This window comes from Nuphar pumila, chromosome 2, assembly GCF_984573655.1.
Source record: "Nuphar pumila chromosome 2, dmNupPumi1.hap1.1, whole genome shotgun sequence".
Lineage (NCBI taxonomy): Eukaryota > Viridiplantae > Streptophyta > Magnoliopsida > Nymphaeales > Nymphaeaceae > Nuphar > Nuphar pumila.
The window spans coordinates 106,692,128-106,711,581 of NC_143250.1; the positions used below are offsets into that span (position 1 = coordinate 106,692,128).

Here is a 19,454-nt window from a genome sequence, read left to right on the forward strand (position 1 = left end):
GTTACCAAACTTCAGACCTTCAAGAACGCAGACAAATCAGCACATGGATTACTTGGGGATTTTGCAGATGCAACAGGGCAGTCATGAGCATGTGTTTGCTCAGATAAAGATTCGGGACCTAAACCCAAAATTTGGCATAGGAACAGAGGAACAGAATTTGTATAGAATGAAACAAACCTGTTCCTAATACTCAGGCTGGTATCATGATAGAAAGTTCCAGTTTTCATCAATAGGAAGCACACCTACCCCCTAAGAGAAGAAACTTCTATTTTAAAACTTAATACATCAAGTTTTAAGGAAAGGCAATTCAGAACAACGTAAATTATTAACCAACAGATTTTTTTTAGACCGCCAATGGTTCAGCCAACTCCAACAACAGGAAATATTTCAATAAATCCCATCGACTTGGATGGCTCCAGAACACATTCTCTTTCTGGCCTCAAAACCAATAGAGATGTTAAAAGGTGTTTCATAACTGCAATTTCTGTTACAAATGGACCACTGAGGTAGATGTAGAACTGATTGTGATATACAAAAAGGGAGATAAAAAAAAAGAACACAGCATTAGAATTATCAAAAGAGGAAGAAAGAGGAAAACAACAGAAATATGCTTGCAGAGTTATGACCAGAATTTGGTTATACTAATCAAACAACAAAATCATCATGGAGAATTTATCGTAAGCTCAACAATAGAGATACAAATCGATAAACCAAAATATATACAGAAAATTAAATCAGGTGTTCAAATAAAACGTAGTTGACATTATGAAATGAACCAGAAATGAAATGCTGGCGAAGATTTTCTAGAATGAAACCAGCCACTAAATGGGAAATGTCATTCCTAGGCAATTGGGTTGCTGAGTGACCCAGCAGGATCCCAAATCATCCCTTATGAAAGTGCAGTCTTAGGTATGATGCCAAAGCGATTTTCATTATTTTCAAACATACATCGCTGAAATACATAGCAGATAATGGACTGTAAAATATTGCAAACAGGAAACGACGAAGGGAAATTAAAAAGGGTGAATCAGAAATCGATCAGGGAACAACATAAACAAGACCTTACTCATGTGTAGAGTGAAAAGAATCACGAAAATGAGTGTGGGGATTCATGAGGTCCCGTTGCTATTGCATGAGATGGACCAGAGTTGCTGTAAGCAATCTGACACCGTCTATGATGCGTAAAAGGGAGATTAAAACGGAATAATGAAAATGATTTAAGGTAACAAATACGAATGATCAGAATAAAGCGATGATGAAGACCAGAAACCTGGCGTAAAAGAAAAGGATATCATATGAAATAGAGAATCAAAAGAAAGGATAACAGGGTTACTTGCATGTAGCTTCGTAGAGATAGCCATCCTCCTTTGGGTATAGATGATCGATGGAGAGGATTAACGAATGCTCGGTTGATCCTTTTGATTCCACTTGCAGATGTTGCTTGATGAGGAGTTTAATGTATGTCGACAACAGCTCCGAAGGAGGAAATTTGGTGAAGGTCGATTGCAATGGATGCCTCCAGGAAGGACAACTGATGGATGCTTGATGAGAAGAGATGTCGATTGAAGACCCGATGCGTGAAGATGGGTTGCAGTGGATTTTTGCCGAGAAGATCGATGATTGGGGTGAAAAGATGTAGATAATGGATATCAAAAGAAACTGGGTGATCAACAATGGTGGGTATTGATTCTCGACCCTTTGAGAGTCGCTGGGAGCCTCTTCTTAAAGGGCTAATGGATGTTTCTAGCGGAGGTTCGTTGCGGATGTGGGGTGAAGAATGGGGGAGTCGGTTTTGAGATCGACGATAGAGAGAGAAGGAAAGAGGCGCGGGAAGAGTTCGTTAAAATTTTTCCCAAAATTTCAAAAAGGTGGTTTCCCTTTTAAGAATTTTCTAAAAACTGGTTAAGGAATGAGGTTCTTGGTAAAAATGTCTCAAAAAGCTTGAGAATCATCTGTTTTCTTTGTAACTTTTCTCGATTTTTTTGGTTTTTATGTTATTTTTCTATTTTTTTATTTTTAGAATAAAATCCTAAAGCTTTACAAGAAATCAAAGATTGAAACTAATTTTTTTGATGTTTTTGTAAAATATTTACAAAAGAGAATTTTTTTGAGAATTTTAAAGCTATTTTGAGAGAATTTCTTCAGAAATGGGTTTGGATCCGGTTTTTGAGGAAATATGGATTTAAGGTCCTGGATTCGGATCCGAAACTAACTTTGAATATATCAATATGGAATTTAATTCAGGAAATCTGAAGAATGAGCTTTGAAATTGCTTTGATTTTCTCAGAAAATGGGGTTAGGGGCAAAAGGGTCATTTTTAAAAAAACTTTGAAAAATTTGGGGTGTTCACAGAAGCAATACCTTATACTGAAAGAAAAATGCACTTATAGATATGTACAATATGAAAATGCTAGATATAGGAGTGTAGGAAGCAAGGTAATGTTGGGAGCATAGAAGTGCAAGTGATGTGAGTTATGTAACAGTGAATGCATGGAGCTGGAAGTGTTATATGGGGGCAATGATGTTGTTGTGAGAGATAACAGCATGCCGGTAGCGTGGCTGGATGTGAAATTATTGTGTTACCTAATGCCACAAATGAGGTAGAAGTTGGATATGATAAGTAAATGGGTGCAGCAGGGTAAGTATGAGGTTAGAAATTAAAGAGTGCAGGGGATGCTGCATGCAGCAAGTAGCTGTTGTGTGGAGATAGCAATATTGGTGAGTATGTATGCAATAGATGATAGGCGTAGGGGACTGGTTTGTAGCAGCTAATGATAGTGGTGTTGGAGCTGTGGCAATCAGTATGGTGCTGATGAAGTGGGTGGATACTAGAAGTGAAGATGTTGTTAGCAGTGCAACAGGTGTGGTGCTGGTAAGGGTGGATGATGGTAACCGACTGTAATGGGACTGCATTTGCTAGCGGGTATAGTTATTGAATTGAAGGTGTAAGATGTTCATGATGAAGTATATATGGAAGTGTATATATGAGATGTAGGAAAACCATAACTCTATCATTGACCTGCAAGAGCACTCGAAGAAAAAGAGAATTACTATCGACAGTGAAGCTTCCAATTCGATCATGTTTGCAGCCTATCAATCTTCCTTGCAAGTCATTATTGATTTATTGGGACAACCCCAAGATTTTCTTCATATTCACACTTGTCAGCAATAATTAACCGCAATAACATGGTACACGGTTATGGAGAACCAGCACTCACAGGAATTTTGCAAACCACGAGCAGTATCATGGTTACATCGCAGGTTGCAATAGTGCAGGGCACTAGAGACTTGAATTGAACCGCGTAAATTTGAAATACAGATACTGACCTGTAAATGCACAATGCACATGTATTGTTCTAGTGTATGCATGACAGGTATAATGAAGTGCAGGAATGACAGTTTTGCAGTAAGTTACAACTACAATGGATGAATGTGAAGTGAGTGTTGGCATGTATTGTGAAGACAGTGAAGTGTTAGTGAGATAGTGGTGGCGTGCATATACAGTGGTGCGGTGAGAAGGGTAGGTATTGGTGGCCAGTGTGAAGCAGGTGGGGTTGTGCAATACATGAGGTGAATGCCTTTGTCAATGTCACAAAGGCACCAAATGCATCTTCCAAATTTTCAACAAGTACATTCCTGAAAACTGATATCAAAAGCACAACTCCACTCCGTGTTCAAAAATCCTCATTACATATTAGCAAGTAGATAAAATATCTCTGACATTTTCATAATAACTCATAGTAAATTTTGCAGTAACTGGAACAGAATTTTGTAATGAGTCAACACAGGAAGTAAATTACATAAATAGTTCCCATCAAACAAGATGTAAATGTTGAATTTCGCAGAAGCCAACAAGGGAGGAAACAAGACACAACAACAGAGGTCGTACAGACTGAGGTACGAAGTTGATCAAAACAAAACCTAATGATGCCAAGGCTTGCACGGTAAACCAATGATTTATAATCGAATTTGCTAACAACATATATTTTGAAGAATGATTTACAATAAGTACCCACAAAGTGCATTTTGCGAAGCAATTTACAACAAGTACTTCTTATCTTTCAGAAAATTGGCAATTATTTGCAACCGACTACAGTCCACAAACAGACCTATGATATAGTATGTTTGCATTTGAAATCTTGAATTAACACTACAAAACTTTCAATCTTGCATCCAAAGTTAGAAAGGTTAGCAGGAAATGGAGTTTTGCAAGTTTAAAAGGTGAAACTACTAATGTCGATAAAATCCGATGAGTAGTAATGCAAGGGGATTTGTGAATACTATGCGAGAATTTGAGATACAGATGAGCCACATGACAATATGACATGAATGTATTGGTCCATTATGCAGGATGCGCACATGATGATTGAGAGCAAAAGGATGATGTATGAGCATAATGAAATTGCAATGACAATGCAAGAAAAAGAAACCAAGTGATGTGAAACAGAGAGAATCAAGTGAGCGAATGGTGCTAATCACAATTAATCAATAAATATGGATGGAAATTTGATTATGCATATGGTGCTGAATTCGGATCTGCCGATTTCAGCTTAAGAAGGCTTCTGCGTGACTTGGTAAGAGCACACCACGGTTTCCTTGCCTAAATGAACAGCGCACAACAACACATCATTGTGCCTGTGTAAATCTGAGCAACAACACACTGATTCCAACATTCCCCTCTCATATAGGTATTCATGTTGGGGACCAATGTCATGCGATGGAATACAGTGAGTGAGGAGAGCATTGAGGAGCATCAAAAGCATTCAAAATATAAACTGATTATCACGATATAACAGAAAATTTGATGCAAAAGAGGAAACAAAATAAAAGGAACAGAAATCAGAATGATATAATGATGAAGCTAAAACAGAAAATGAAAATGTACAGATGCGACAAAGAAATATAAATAGTATCAAAGAAAATATTCACAATATATGAAAATTGGGAAAATTTTAGAAAAAAAAAGAAAAAAAACAAAAACCAAATATAAGAATACAAAGATTCCATCAATGTCGCAATGTGTAGGTCGATATTGCTAGAGGCAAATTGACACTACGGATGATGCTTCTTGGTAAACAGTAAAAGGCAAACGTGAAAGAAGCAGAGATATAACTGATGCCAAATTATAACAAAGAGGTGTAGATGAAGAAATTTTACAGAAAAGAGGAAAGAGAAATGGTTACTTACCGTAGCCTTATGTTTGCACGATCGACTTCCTTCAGTTGATGGAGAAAAGAACCACAGAGAGGAGATCGGTTTGCAGAAGAGGAAGGAGACTGAGAGGAAGGATAGCTCGAGGGGAAGAAGCGTCGAGATGGAGGGGTGAAGGCGATCTGAGTAAATGGGGAGGTGAATGGCGGATCAAGAGGAGGAGAAATCGAGAATGTGCCAATGGAGGGGTGGAAACGGATCAGAAAGAAGGAAAAGGGTGTTGGGGTGAAGAAGTGATGGCGGGGTGAAGGCGATCGTCGAGATGGAGAGGTAGAAGACATATCAGAAAGAAGGAGAAGGGTGCTGGGGTGAAGGCAATGCTTTCATCGACTCCCCTGCGGTCTCTTTTATAACGAGAGACCGTTGGGGAGTCTTACAAATTGGGTACCCAATTTTCTGAATTTTTTTCACAATAGTGGTTCTTTTCAAAAAGTTTTCTCAAAAAGAGGTTTTTAACTACGAAAGTATTTTCAAAAGGAGGGTTTTAAGCCATTTTTTTTAATTTCTTTTTCTTTTTCTATTTTTTTGTTCTTTTCTTTGTGTTTTCTGTATTTTTTTGTGTTTTTGAAATAAGATTTTCTAAAACTGTGGGAAAGATAAAGGGTTTTTTGAAACATTTTGTAAGATTTAAAATTTTTACAAAAGAAGGGTTTTCTCAGAATACACCGTTAAACTTCGGAATTTTTTTCAGAAAACGGATCTGGATCCAGATTTTGAGAAAATATTCGAGTTTTGGATCTCGAATCGAGAAATACAGAGCAGTGGATCCAAATGGATACCGGATGAACTGTCTAGGCCATTCAGAAACTTTTTTTGTATTTTTATAATTTTGAACTAAAAATCGGATAACAGGGCTCAGAATTGGATTTGGATATCATATTTGCATCCGAAATTGGGTCTGATGTGAAATTTGATTTGGATTTCGGATCTTCAACCAGTGAATCCAAAAAATGACTGAAATTTGATCAGAAATTGACCCAAATTCTTCAGAAGTTGGGAGCCAGAGGCAAAAAGAAAATTTTTGGATTTTTTTTTTGAAAAATTAGGGGTGTTCACACATACATTCTTCAACGATATCATGATGACATGAAAAGATACTCACGACGCCTTAATGGCACTTGTTGGAATGTTTGTGCGTCATTGTTTTTTTACAGGCAGCCTAGTTTGGCCAGCATAATGGCCAAAGGCCTTGCACAAACTCATTTTCACATGTCGAATCCTTTCATTGGCATTGTGCACCACCTCCGTGCACAACTGCCTAAACAAAAGTTGATCAAACACATCACTTCAAGCATAATTGTTTGGACCAAGCCACTAGCTCTACTCCTGTTTTTTTAAGTGCATAGCCATCGTGCGTTAATAAAGGAACAAAGGGGTCATTGTAAGGGACGACCCAAGTGAAGTTGAGGCCCAAGGTGAAGCCTCCAAATGAGAACTTAAATTTTTTTCATTATACATAAAAATTCTATTATTTATTAAAGGGGTTGCACCTTTTTTTCTTAAATTCTTAATATCCTCCATATTTACTAATTGGGTTCATATATATATATATTCATCATACTACACCAAAAAATATAAAATAGTTTAAAAATATTATCCGAATTCATCATTTTTTTTCTTTTAATGATGCAAATGTATTGATTAAACCTTTATAGTCAAGCTTTGTCATTATATCTCTTTTAATAGATAGCATAGCTAATCAACATAATCTTTCTTGTGACATAGTTGTTCTTAGATATGGTTTATCAAAATTGGATGATGTCAAATATTCTACATGGAATCGTAGTTTATACACCCTAACAATTGATTTCCAGGGAGGGGTTACATGTCCATTTCCTGACCCATTTTGTAAAATTGAGTATTAGTGATTTTAAGAAGATGATTCGGCTCAGAGTAACCAACCTTATTATCGATAACTTGATTGGAGGAACTCCCACTATTCTTTGCAGCGGAACCTCCAATGGTATTGACAGCATTGTCGGCCACTGATCCTCCGCTCAATACGAATACTACTAGATTGCCAATCACTTCAACGTATCATGCTTTGATACCATGTTAGAAAATGTAACCATACACATGAACAACACATGTTAACGTGGTTCGACTGTGCAGCCTACATCTACGAGAAAAAGCAGTGACTCTATCTCTATTCACCTTACCCAATATTGGTTACACGATATATAGAAAACTAGCAACAACAACAACAATAGCAATTGCTCGAGATAGACGATATCTCTATCTAGAGAAAACAGGAAACAGCCCACAACACGATAATCTTGCATGATGCAGTTGCCTATTCGGGCTCCACAATTTTTAGAAATTGAATACATACCATAACAACATTTGTTGACGAACACCTCAAAATCATGTAGCAATTTGCTGAAGGACACCGCAAATCGCATAGCGAGCAGCAAATCGAGTAGCGATTTGTTGAAGGACACCTCGTAGCGATTTGCTGAAGGACATCGCAAGTGCAACACAGCTCGCGGGCCATGGGCCGCCCCGAATATATATGTGTGAGTTGTTACATGTGTATATAAATAAATAAATAATATATATATCAAGAATTGTCGTGTGAACTCGGCATTTTCCAGCATTTTCAACATTTTTTTTGAAAATCCAACCACGTAGATGTGTTCAGCATGATGAATTTTCTAATAATCAGCTGTTGGATCTTGTATTTTTGATGAAAAAAATGTGATTCTTGAGCACTTGAAGATTTATGAAGATTATGCGCGGTTGATTTTAAAACCTTAAAAAAAATCTTAATTACGCCTCATAATCAGATGACTCAGGAGTTAGTCCTTATAAAACCAAGCATTTAGATCACATCCATACGGTTAGATTCAAGAGAAAAGAACCAAAAAATCATGAAAATTGTTGTTCACACAGTAGTTTTTATATTTTAAGTTCTCATATTCCAGTGATTATATATATGTATATATATATATATATGTGCAGCCCAGCCTATGGGCCGGCCGTGAGCCAAGGTTTTTCCAATAGGTCAGCTTGAACTGGGCTAAACCGGCACATTAATTGATGGGTCGAGCTTTGACCTGCCCTTGTCGGCCTGTTGCCCAACGCAGTTACGAGTTAATTGCATGCAGTTACGAGCTTCGGTTCATGGTTATAAGTGGAGGACGAGTTAGAGACTTAGGTGTTCTTGTAGTCTGATATTATATTTTTTTGATGAATCATTTAGCAAAATTTTGATGGAAATTGATTGCATTTATCTATTTTTTCTTTAAGTTTTCTTTTATAAATTTGATGGATTTTGTTAGATATTCTTTACATAATTTATTTATTTTTCTTAATTAGGGCTTCAGTTTATTTTCATTTTATAAGCCTAGGAAGGCTGATCTTGTAGTGCTTGTTCAGGATATTTGTGATCACAGTATTCTTTTCAGGTTTCCTTTTTTGGTTTGGGTTTATTTTGGTCTGCTCCTTGGACAATTTTGACGTGTATGGTTGTTAGATTTCAAAAGAATTGATCCTCCTTCATTTGTTTTTTTTTTATTTATTTCAAGAATTTCCTAGCACTGAACTTCATGGTATTTTTTGAAAGCATTGATTATTTATGTTGATTTTCTATTTTATGGGTAGCCCTTATCAGAAATTTATGGATTTTTAAATGTTTTTCATTTTCTGTATTTTTTCGATAACTCTGCTACAGGTATTCTTGTTTCTTCCTAGATTCTTTTTTTTTAATGCGAACTTCTACGGATATCACAATTTTCATGAAAAAAAAAGAGGGGGTTTTATTTTATTTTTTATTTTAATTTTTTTTTTTGAGAGAGAGAGATCAGAATCAAATTAAGCACTCATGTATACACGGCTTCAAACCCCACACCCAAACTTACAGTCGTCAAGTAAACAAGAAAACCAACACCAAAAAAGCAAGGACAAAGAAAAAGAAAGAAAGAAAGACTAGAAAGAAGAGTGGGGCTCCCTCTTTCGCGTCAAAGATTGTCATCATGTAGCTCCTTGACCGGGCTCGGAGCGAAGATCGGACTCCCTCGTGGTGGCTCATGAGTGTGCGGACCATGCTCGGATGCCTGGACGACCGCATCGCCGAGCCGATTGTTATCGAGGGAGGGCGCTTGGAATAGGTGGGGGAAGGGAAGGAAGATGCCGTGCACCACGATGTTGAGGTTGTAGACCACGTCCGGCGATCGAATGGGCTCGTAGTTGATCCTGACGCCCACGCCAGGGCTAGTCACGACGAGACTCTCCCCCTTCACCAGTGTCGGCAAGACCGAGCCCAGGGGCAGGCTCGCGAGAGAGTCGTGGGTGAGGAACTGGTTGGGCACAACGTGGAACCGGACGTTGTTGACGTAGGCGTGGCCACCCGAGACGATGGCCGAGTCGTTGAGGGCGAAGACCGTCATGTTGTGGAGCCTCACGAGCTCCGCGTGCTTGATATGCATGGCGAGAGCCACGATGCTGTAGCCGCTCTCTCTGAGTCGGAGCATCGCGTCGCGCAGCATCAGACTCATGACGGACGCCGCCGACGGGTGGAGGTAGGGGTCGACGGTTACCGGCGCGTCCGTAGTGGGGGAAGGGTGGTTGTGGCGTCTTCCGGTCAGGGTGGTGGTAGTGGTGTTGGGGTTGAAGGCGGCAGGAGGCATGCTGCAAGCAGAGTGAGAGAGCGGAGCGATTGGGGATTGGATCCCATGGACAACCAGGAGGCCGTCGTTGTACAAGTCGGGTTTGACGATGGGGACGGAGTTCACCAGAATGGTGGTGGCGTTGTCCTGGATCGTGACGGCGAGGCATCGGCCTGGGCTCATGGTCTCGAGGACGGTGCCCGATTTGAGCTTGGAGAGGAGGCTGAGGGTGAAGATGCCGGGGACGATGTGCTCCTTGAGGACGATGGAGGAGGCGTTGATGGAGTCGGCGGCGGGGGCGAAGACGGTGGCTGGGAGGTTCCAGCCGGAGAAGAGTGAATTGGAGAGGGAAGGAACGAATGAGGCGAGCTGCTGGTAGCCGAGGGAAACGAGGATGGAGGCGAGTTGCTGGTGGGGACTGGGAAGCGGTGTTGAGGCGTGATGGTGGTGGTGGCGGTAACAAAGGGACGGTGTGAAGAGCAACGGGAAGAAGAGGAGAATGAAGATGAAGGCGCGGTGGAACGACGCCATCTTGGGGATGGCTGTAGCGCTATCAGAAGCAACCAAGAATCTGAATTTTTCTTGCACAACGAGAGAGAGAGAGAGAGAGTGTGGTCGAAGGGTTGAAGGCTGGAAGCTTAAATAGTGTTGAAGGCGGGCGGCTAGAGTTTGTTGTAATAGATTTGTTAGTTTTTTCTTTTATTTTGTTTTTCCCTCTCTGATTCTTGATTTCTTATTTGGCTCTTTCTTTCTTTCTTTCTTTTTTGGTTTGATGGGCTGGCTGAATCCAAACAACTAATCCAGATCCAAATTCGGATCTTATAAAGTCCAACTTAATAAGCCGACTATGGTCTCATTGCACTTTAGACTCTTATTTAAGATCCTATTCCAAAAAAAATATGTCAGATCTGGATCGGGGGGTCCAACTTAATCTGATTCTTTGAAAGTAAGGTGACAATCTGCAAACCAGCGATAACAGCCCCGGTCACGGTGGATCTGGGTGCAATTTCACATTGATTGACTCCTAATATGATCTGGATCCAGATCCTCTTGCATGGGAGCTTGTCATTAGTGTTGCATAGCCTTTTTCTGTGAGCCTTATTGGAGCTGTGCAGTACTATCCACGGATCATATTAGACGAGGATCGGCCCCTGGTTCTAATGCTACGTCCAAGTGGATATGTAACTACTTTTCTTATTAGATGTGGCTGGATCCAACCGCGTGAAAACCAAATTCAGGTGATCAGGCAAATCTGACCGGGAAATTTTTCAAAAACTAACTTATGGTTAGTCTTTGCCTGATTTTGGGCAGGTTGGGGCCCTTTACTGGAAGATTGCCAATCGTGGTATGGATTCGGATATGATTATATCAGAATCAGATCCAGTTTCAATATGAGCTTTGTGATTGGGATCCTGGAATTGGTTAGCACATACAACGATTTATTTAAATGTGAAACTTGCAATACATAACAGGTTCGTCATGTTTTTCATAACTCCTTAAAACAGGACTTAGACCAGAACCAAACATGCCCCCAATAAGAGATGATGGACCCGATGTGGTGCGTTTATATCATTACGGTAGGGGCCTTGACCTAGATTTTTTTTTTTTGCATAATAAAAATAATTATACATAGTTATTAGGCACACCATACACAGAGCGATCGAGTAAAGCTAAACATGGAGCACATAAGATTAAAATTTTTATTTTTAATATGAGCAACAAATTTAAAAAAATATATGTTATGGTCCATATACATGAAGTGATGAGCACAAATTTTGTACACTATTAAATATTAATCATCTAAAACTAAAACCAGAGAAGAATATATTGTAAGAAGATTATTGGATGAGTATTTAGGACAAAATTATTATAATTCAATTGAAGGTTATGTGAGTGATCATATTGAAAATATAAAAAATATATATACTAATTAGTAATTACTATGATACTATAATATCAATGAATATAAAATAAAAAAATTTACGGAGAAGATTCAAGTTAGAGATGTTGATCGTTGAGAGAGAGAAAGATGCTTGAATTAGATTTTGAATAATTATTTGGGGATATTGATCATTTTGAGAAAGAGAGAGATGATTTAATTTAGGCCCTTTAGGTTACAGATTTTTGTTAGGTTAGAATATTTAATGAGTTTAATTAGCTATAAAAATTTAATGATTTAGGTAAAAAAACATTACTATTACTTTAACGGTTTGAAATTTTGAGGATTGAGAAAATTTATTACTAGGTTTAGATAATTAACTTATTAAAATTATATAAATTACAGGTTTTGGATAATTAATAAATTAGAATTTAATAATTCCTATTCACCCTATTTAGGCTCCAAATGTTTTAGGCCCTCAGCATGTGCCATGTGTCCATCCTATGTGGACTCCAAAATTTGAAGAACCCTCCAAAATACGAGGCCCTAGGCAGTGATCTCAAATCTTAAAGATGTAAGTCAGCCTTGGTCATCATTCAAGTTTCATAAGGGGGTGATGCTTATGCCTCTTTGAATGCAACTGATATTCAACAACAATGTCGCACCTCTCAGGCCGCGATTTGACCTCCTGACAGTATCACCAGGAAGACCTTGCAGATATGTCAACGGACGAGGAAGGTTATTCTCAAGATTGCTTAGCCTTGTGGCCAGTTGATAGTTGATACATCATAGCAAACGACGCTACCCAAATTGCTCATTGACACCTAGGCATTCACTCACCTATCCCCGAGTCATCATACTTTGTTGAAACCATCTAAGGTGATCCCTAAGGGAATTAGCCCTAACCAACAAGCAACCCTGTACGCACCAAATGCTATACATGAAAAACTTATCCAAGTTAAGAAGTACTTAACCAAATCTCCAAAGGCATCCACTAGATACTACTTAACTAAACAATGCTCCACGCCTGTGTCACTACACACCATCGCCTCAATGGCAATATTGTTGCCCATCACATGCCATGCTACCACTACATGTCACCAATAGCTCAACTCATATCGCATGTTACTGCATCATATGCATTTTTTCACTCAGTAAAGATCAACATTGCACTTGCCCTATTCTAAAGGCTCGGTCAGGAACATTCTCCCCCACCCAAGTCATTGTCGTCCTCGACAAAGGTGGTACAGGTAAGAACAATCTTCACTTAAAGTTGTTAGTTTCTTTTTTCACTTTTCTTTGGCTTATCTTTTTCATTCTTCTTAACACATTCTAGTTTTAACCCGTCGTTGTTGCAACCTTCAACAAGGCGAGTCTCATTCTTCAACATGTCTTAAGTCACTTAGACAACAATCATTCATTCCCTCAACAATCGAGCATTCTTTGCTTATGGGACGCCAGTGTAGTCTAATACCCAAGTGGGTCATTCTCGCCTGCACAATAATTTTGTCGTCTTTGTGCTCATGGCTGGGGCACCTTCGGCTATAACAAGGCCAATTTCAAGCCCTTCATAATCCTCGTAGAAAACAGTAATCACTTGTTCATGTCGTAGGGATATCTATTTCCTTAAGACATTAAACTTTGCAATTTTCAATAATCCAAACTAGTCCTTAAATGGGGGATAACTACTCACATATCACCCTATAGTGGTTATTCAAAGCGGGTTTCTTGGTCACTCATCCAAACAAAAGCAACTTTGGGCCCAATGTTGCAACTCACTTATGTAATCAGCAAACATGTTCTTGCAAGAACCAAACTGACGAGTCAAGAACAATAATTTCTTTCACACATACAATATAAAAAGGAACAACCAATCACAAGGAACCAATAAAAAGAGCATCTTTGCTCAAAAGGTGAGTACTCTACTAACCCACAACTTTAGTGTCCTCAGATGCTTGGGAGAGAACCTCCAAGTTCAGTGTCTTCCATACTCAAAGGTGCAAATCCTTCTAGCCAAATCCAACGTGCACTCTCTGCATGCACAAGGCAAACGCCACACTCCACCTAAAACTGGTAGGAATTATGGCTTACCCTTGTTCCTTTAGACCTTAGAGCAACAATCATGTGCTTCTGTTGAACGTTGGCAAGATGACCCATACTACATTGACAACAACTTGCTCCTATGTTTGGTTAACCACACTTCAACTGCACAAATACACATACATGAAACAAACCATCTTCTTGGACTCATCCAATGAACACAGCCCTCATACAGTGTTACACTGATCCAAAGGCATGGTTATCATGAATCTTTCTGCTCTGATACCATTGTCATGGGCATAAATTTTTTTATGAGACCATGTGGTGCCAAACTGCTTAGTCTCACCAGCCTAACGACCAAATCCCTTGCACAACTGAATCATTTTATTGGCACTGCAAATGACCTCATGCATAGCTACCTTAGTGGAAGTTGATCAAACACATCACTCCATGTATAACTGCCTGGCCCAAGCCACTGGCTCTACGCATATTCTCTTAAGCGCATAGTCATCATGTGTCAATAAAGGAACAATGGGGTCGTCATCCAAGTTTCAGAAAGGGGCGACGCTCACGCCTATCTGAACACAACCGATATCCAACAATAATGTCACACCTCTTGGCCTGGGATGCGACCTTCGAACAACGTCAGCAGGAAGGCCTTCCATATATGTCAACAGACGGGAGAAGGTTATTCCCAAGACCCTCAGCCTTGCAGCCAGTTGATAGCTGATACGTCATAGCAAGCAACACTATCCAAATTGCTCACAGATGTCTAGGCATTCACTCACCTAACCCCGAGTTACCATACTCGATTGAAACTACTTAAGTGATCCCTAGGAGAATTAGCCCTAACCCACATACATCCCTGTGTGCACCAAATGCTACGTGTGACAAACACATCAAAGTTGAGAGGTACTTAACTAAATCTCCAAAGGCAACATCATCTGATACACTGACATATTGCTTAACCAAATAACACTCCACGTCTGTGCCACCAAACACCATCGCCTTAATGACGATAACATTACCCATCACATGCCATGCTACCACTGCACTTCATCGATAGCTCAACACATATCCTGCGTTACCACATCCGATGCATTCTCTACTAAATAGAGTCCAACATTGCACTTGCCTCATTCCAAATGCTCGGTCTAGGACAACAACAATACATCAATAGCTAAAGTGACAACGTCTTCCTTCCCTGTTAATAGTTATATTGTATCTATATGTTGATAAAGTTTGGCCGACAAAGCATAGTACTATAATATTGGCTCCTCTATAGTGGTGAGCTTCACCAACGGTCTCATGAGCTATCACTAGGGCTGATAAATGAGCCAAATGAGTCGAGCTTGGGTTGTTTACGCTGACTAGTCGAGGATACACCTCTGCTCAGGCTCGAGCCGATCCGAGCCTTAGCCTGTTACGAGCCGAGCTTTGTGATCCGATCATGAGTTGGTGCATTTTTTTAATTATGTTTTAAGTGTTTTTTAAGCTTGATAAAATATAAAATATATGCAAAATACATGTATAAAATATATAATAAGTAAAATTAGTGTATATTGACTGACCAATATGGAAGGCAGTCTTTGCGTAATTTTGAACAACTTTTGGACCCTTTGGTGTCAAACCAAATCCAGATTCAATATAGGGTGATTTGGATCCTTGAATTGGTCACCATGTTGGCAACAAAGTTTGGTGATCAAGTGGTTAAGATGATGTAGAGGATACAACATGATGGCATCCTTTCTTGACCATAATACAAGGTCTTTACATGTCTAGATTTTTAGGGTGAGCATTGACCATTTATGGGAAAATTGGTTGGTGGGTCGCTGTCAGTCTCTGCCTTGTTGTGACATAGTTTCAATGTATTTTCCTATAATCGAGTTAGCTTTAGCTTGGCTCAGTAGGACTAGAGTTCAAATCCTATTATTTTCAGCTTTAGAATATTGTATTTTATAAACAAGCCGTCTGGAACTTGGCAAACTTAGCTATATCATCATGGGCTTGAGCTTGGCTCGTTCAATCCCCAAAATGAGTTGTGTTTGAATGCCTTATGATTGATTCATTTAACTCATTTACCAGCCCTAGCTACCTTGAATACCGTTGAATGCAGATTAATGGATATGGAGTATTGTTTATAGTAAAATGGATATTAGCAACATCTAAGCAACCAACTTCTTGCTTTGTTGTTGATGGTTATCTCACATCCATGTATTAAGGGAGCCACAAAGCATGATATTACACTGATGACTCCTCTCCAAAGGCTAGGGATGTCAACGGGTTGGATCTAGGTATGACTGAATCCAACTTAATCGGATCTGACCTAATTGTAATTGGAGTCTGCTGGAAAAAAGATAAAACTAAATCTAAATTCGACTGATCCAATACCCAACATTTACACTTAATCATATTCATATTTTAACGAAAAATTAATACTGAATCTGAATCTAATTTTTAATCAGATTCATATTTGACTATTGAAACCGACTAATCGAAATTAGATTTGGACAATCATCTTCCAGTCCAAGAAATGTGATGCGACCCAAACGAGAGAAAGAGAGCTCTCACTATCGGATAATGGATCCAAAACGGGTTCTGGATTTGTAACTTGGTTTCTGAGTTCGAAATCAATTGCATTCCACCTTTCCATGTTGAACTCACTATTCACTTATTCCCTAATCCTACTCGTACCTGCCTTTTTTTTTTGTTCCACTTTTAGCATCCAACTCCTAACCCATATCTGACTACTTATGGATTTGAATATAATATAGATCCAGTCCATATACATCACCTTCTTGCAGCCATCGGGTTGGATTTGGGCATTGGGCATGAAACTAATGTGTCTCTTCGAATATGCTTATTTAAAACTACCATTGTACCTGTTCTAGATCGCCATGTTTTTCACCTTTTTGTTTATAATGTATATACTTTTGTGGCACTCTCGAGTGCCCCAAAAGGCCTTATAGCTTAAGAACCCCGTATTTTTGAACTCTCTCTCCTCCTCTTGATGTACTTTGCTTTCAAGTGTCTATAAAGAAGCTTTTTGAGTCCTTGCCTCTTTACTCTCTTTGTGATTGTGCATGAGAGTACTCTTGCTTTCGCTCATACACGTGTGTTGTGAGTTGCTTGTGCATTTAAAAGGCGTGCTTTCAGTGTTTGGGATTACCCAAAATTACGTTGCGGGGCCTTCGCTTCTAAGCCTATGACAAGTTGGTACTAGAGCCTTATCGATATTGGGATTGATAATGACGTCGAAACAGAATGTCATGACTCCTTCAGGGAGTATGGTTCCTCCTAAAGAAGACTTTATAGCCAATGATCGGGTGTCAGTCATCTCGTATGATGTTGCCAAGTTGACTAGAACAATGACCAATATGGAGAAGTTGGTCAATGGGACTTGTGTTACTTTTAAGGATCTCAACACAACGATCAAGACGATGGTTGAGGGGGTGAAAGACTCTGTGGAAAGTCTTGCCACTAGATTTAGTTATTCGGTGGAGGACCTTGCCACCAAATTTGATGATCTGTTGGGTTGGTTCAACATCATGGCTGCAGAATTAGATGTTGTCTGATGGAAGAATGATTAGTTGAAGCGGCAATTGAGGACTACCCCAACTGGTGGTGCTGCGGTGCATGTGGATAGGCCACGTTACAGGCTACTTGAGCCTGCAAAGTATAAGGGCACGAGAGACTTAAAGGATCTCAAGAACTTTATCTACAAGATGGATCCGTTTTTGGAAGCTACAAGAATAGAGGAAGACGCAAATAGGTTGCAGACCATAATAATGTACTTTGCGGATAAAGCGACTCTTTGGTGGAGACGTCGCTTGGGTGATGTTCGATGTGGGTTGGTTGCTATAGTCTGGTGGGAGGACCTCAAAAGGAAATTACGAACATACTTTTTGCCTAAAAGTCAAGAGAAAATGACCCGCAAAAGGTTGTTGACATTGAAACAAATAGGGTTAGTGCATGACTATGTCAAGGCATTCTCTTTGATAATGCTGGAAGTCGAGGGAATGGATGATCAAGATCGATTGTTATATTTTAATAACAGGTTGCAAGGATGGGCAAACACAGAACTCATTCGGCATGATCCTTCAATGCTAGCTGAAGCATTAATGGTTGCATAGAAGCTTGTCGAACTTGATAGGAACAACATGACATTTCAAAGCAGACAATAGAGAAATGACCATAACAATCGAATGAACAATCGAAGGAACGATCATACGTAGAATGCTGGTCATGGGAACCAGCAAAATCAAGGCCGACAGGATGGCCAAAATAATAATAAGGACAGTAATAACTTTCAGGGCGACAACTATCATCGTCGTGATTGTCGTATCTACCACGGTGATCACTGTGCCGATACATGTCACAACAAGAATGGAGATAACCGCGCACATCGAGCTGCGAATGCCGTTCAGGGTGAGAAAGCTCATCAACCTGCAAAGGTACCAACGGTTGGTGAAATGCAGATGATGAATGCAATAAAGGTGACAACTACTATAAAATCGATCGTATACAAAGAACTGATGTACATAGAACTTCTACTGAACAGAAGACTCACCAAGGCATTGGTAGACACAGGTGCCATGCATAATTTTATCTCGTGTGAAGCATCAGAACAATTGAGACTGCAGTAGAAAAATAAGGAGAGCCACATGAAAGTGGTTAGCTCAGAAGCCAGAGCCATCTACGGTGTTATTCATGATGTGTCAGTGTGAATCCATAACTGGCCAGGAAGGATCACGTTATCAGTCACACCTATAGATGATTTCAAAGTCATCCTCATGATGGAATTCTTGAGAAGCAACAAGACAGTGTTGATGCCTCACCTTAACGCTGTCAACTTTGAGAGTGAGAATCAGTCCTGCATGGTTACTGCGATATCGATACAGCCTTACGAGCACCTGGTGTCTGCGCTCTAGTTGAAGAGAGGCATGAAAAACGGTGATGTGACTTTTTTTATCACAATTCACACTACAGGTGAGGCATAAGAAGCCACTGATGTCCCAGAGGCTTTAGTGTCAGTATTGAAAGAGTTTGGTGATGTTATGCCCACTGAACTGATGAAGAATCTGCATCTGAGGTGTGAGGTAAACCATCAAATGAAGCCAGTATCAGGTTCATGACCACCCGCAATGACTCCCTATTGTATGGCAATTCCTAAGCTGCATGAATTATGCAAGTAATTGAATGACATGCTCGAAGGAAGAATCATCCAACCATCCAAAGCTTCCTTTGGAGCGTTCGTGCTGTTTCAGGCAAAACACAATGAGTTGAAGCGTCTGTGTGTTGACTAAAAGGCCCTAAACAAAATGACTGTGAAGAATAAGTATCCACTTTCCTTGATCGCAGACTTATTTGATCAGCTCAGAAAGGCGAAGGTCTTCTCTAAGTTGGACCTAAGATCAGGCTACTAACAAGATCAGACAAAGTTAGCAAAGGCGTATTTGAACAAGGCGACCAAGCGCATGAAGAAATGGGTAGATGAGAAACGTCGACTAGCAGAATTTCATATTAGGGACAAGGTGTTGGTGAAGCTCTTTCCAGATCATACAACTATCTTTCGGCGCCACCACCGAAGCCTTATTTGCAACCCCTTCACCATTATCAAGCGCGTGAAAAACTTGGCGTACCGACTGGACTTACCAACAAACTTTAAAGTACATCCGATATTCTACATATACAACTTGAAGTCGTTCCATGAAGAT

At 39.7% G+C, this 19,454-nt stretch overlaps 1 protein-coding gene across 1 annotated transcript; it reads right to left on the reverse strand.

Annotated features, from left to right (window-relative positions):
- Positions 1–9,170: 9,170 nt before the first annotated feature.
- On the reverse strand, positions 9,171–10,349 carry LOC149846591 (fasciclin-like arabinogalactan protein 21). The gene has a single exon (XM_089991725.1). It carries the CDS (start codon positions 10,347–10,349, stop codon positions 9,171–9,173), a length of 1,179 nt encoding a protein of 392 aa, XP_089847851.1.
- Positions 10,350–19,454: the final 9,105 nt, after the last annotated feature.

Excerpts from the sequence above, each read along its gene's own strand:
- LOC149846591 (XM_089991725.1), bottom strand. The coding sequence starts at position 10,349 with ATGGCGTCGTTCCACCGCGCCTTCATCTTCATTCTCCTCTTCTTCCCG.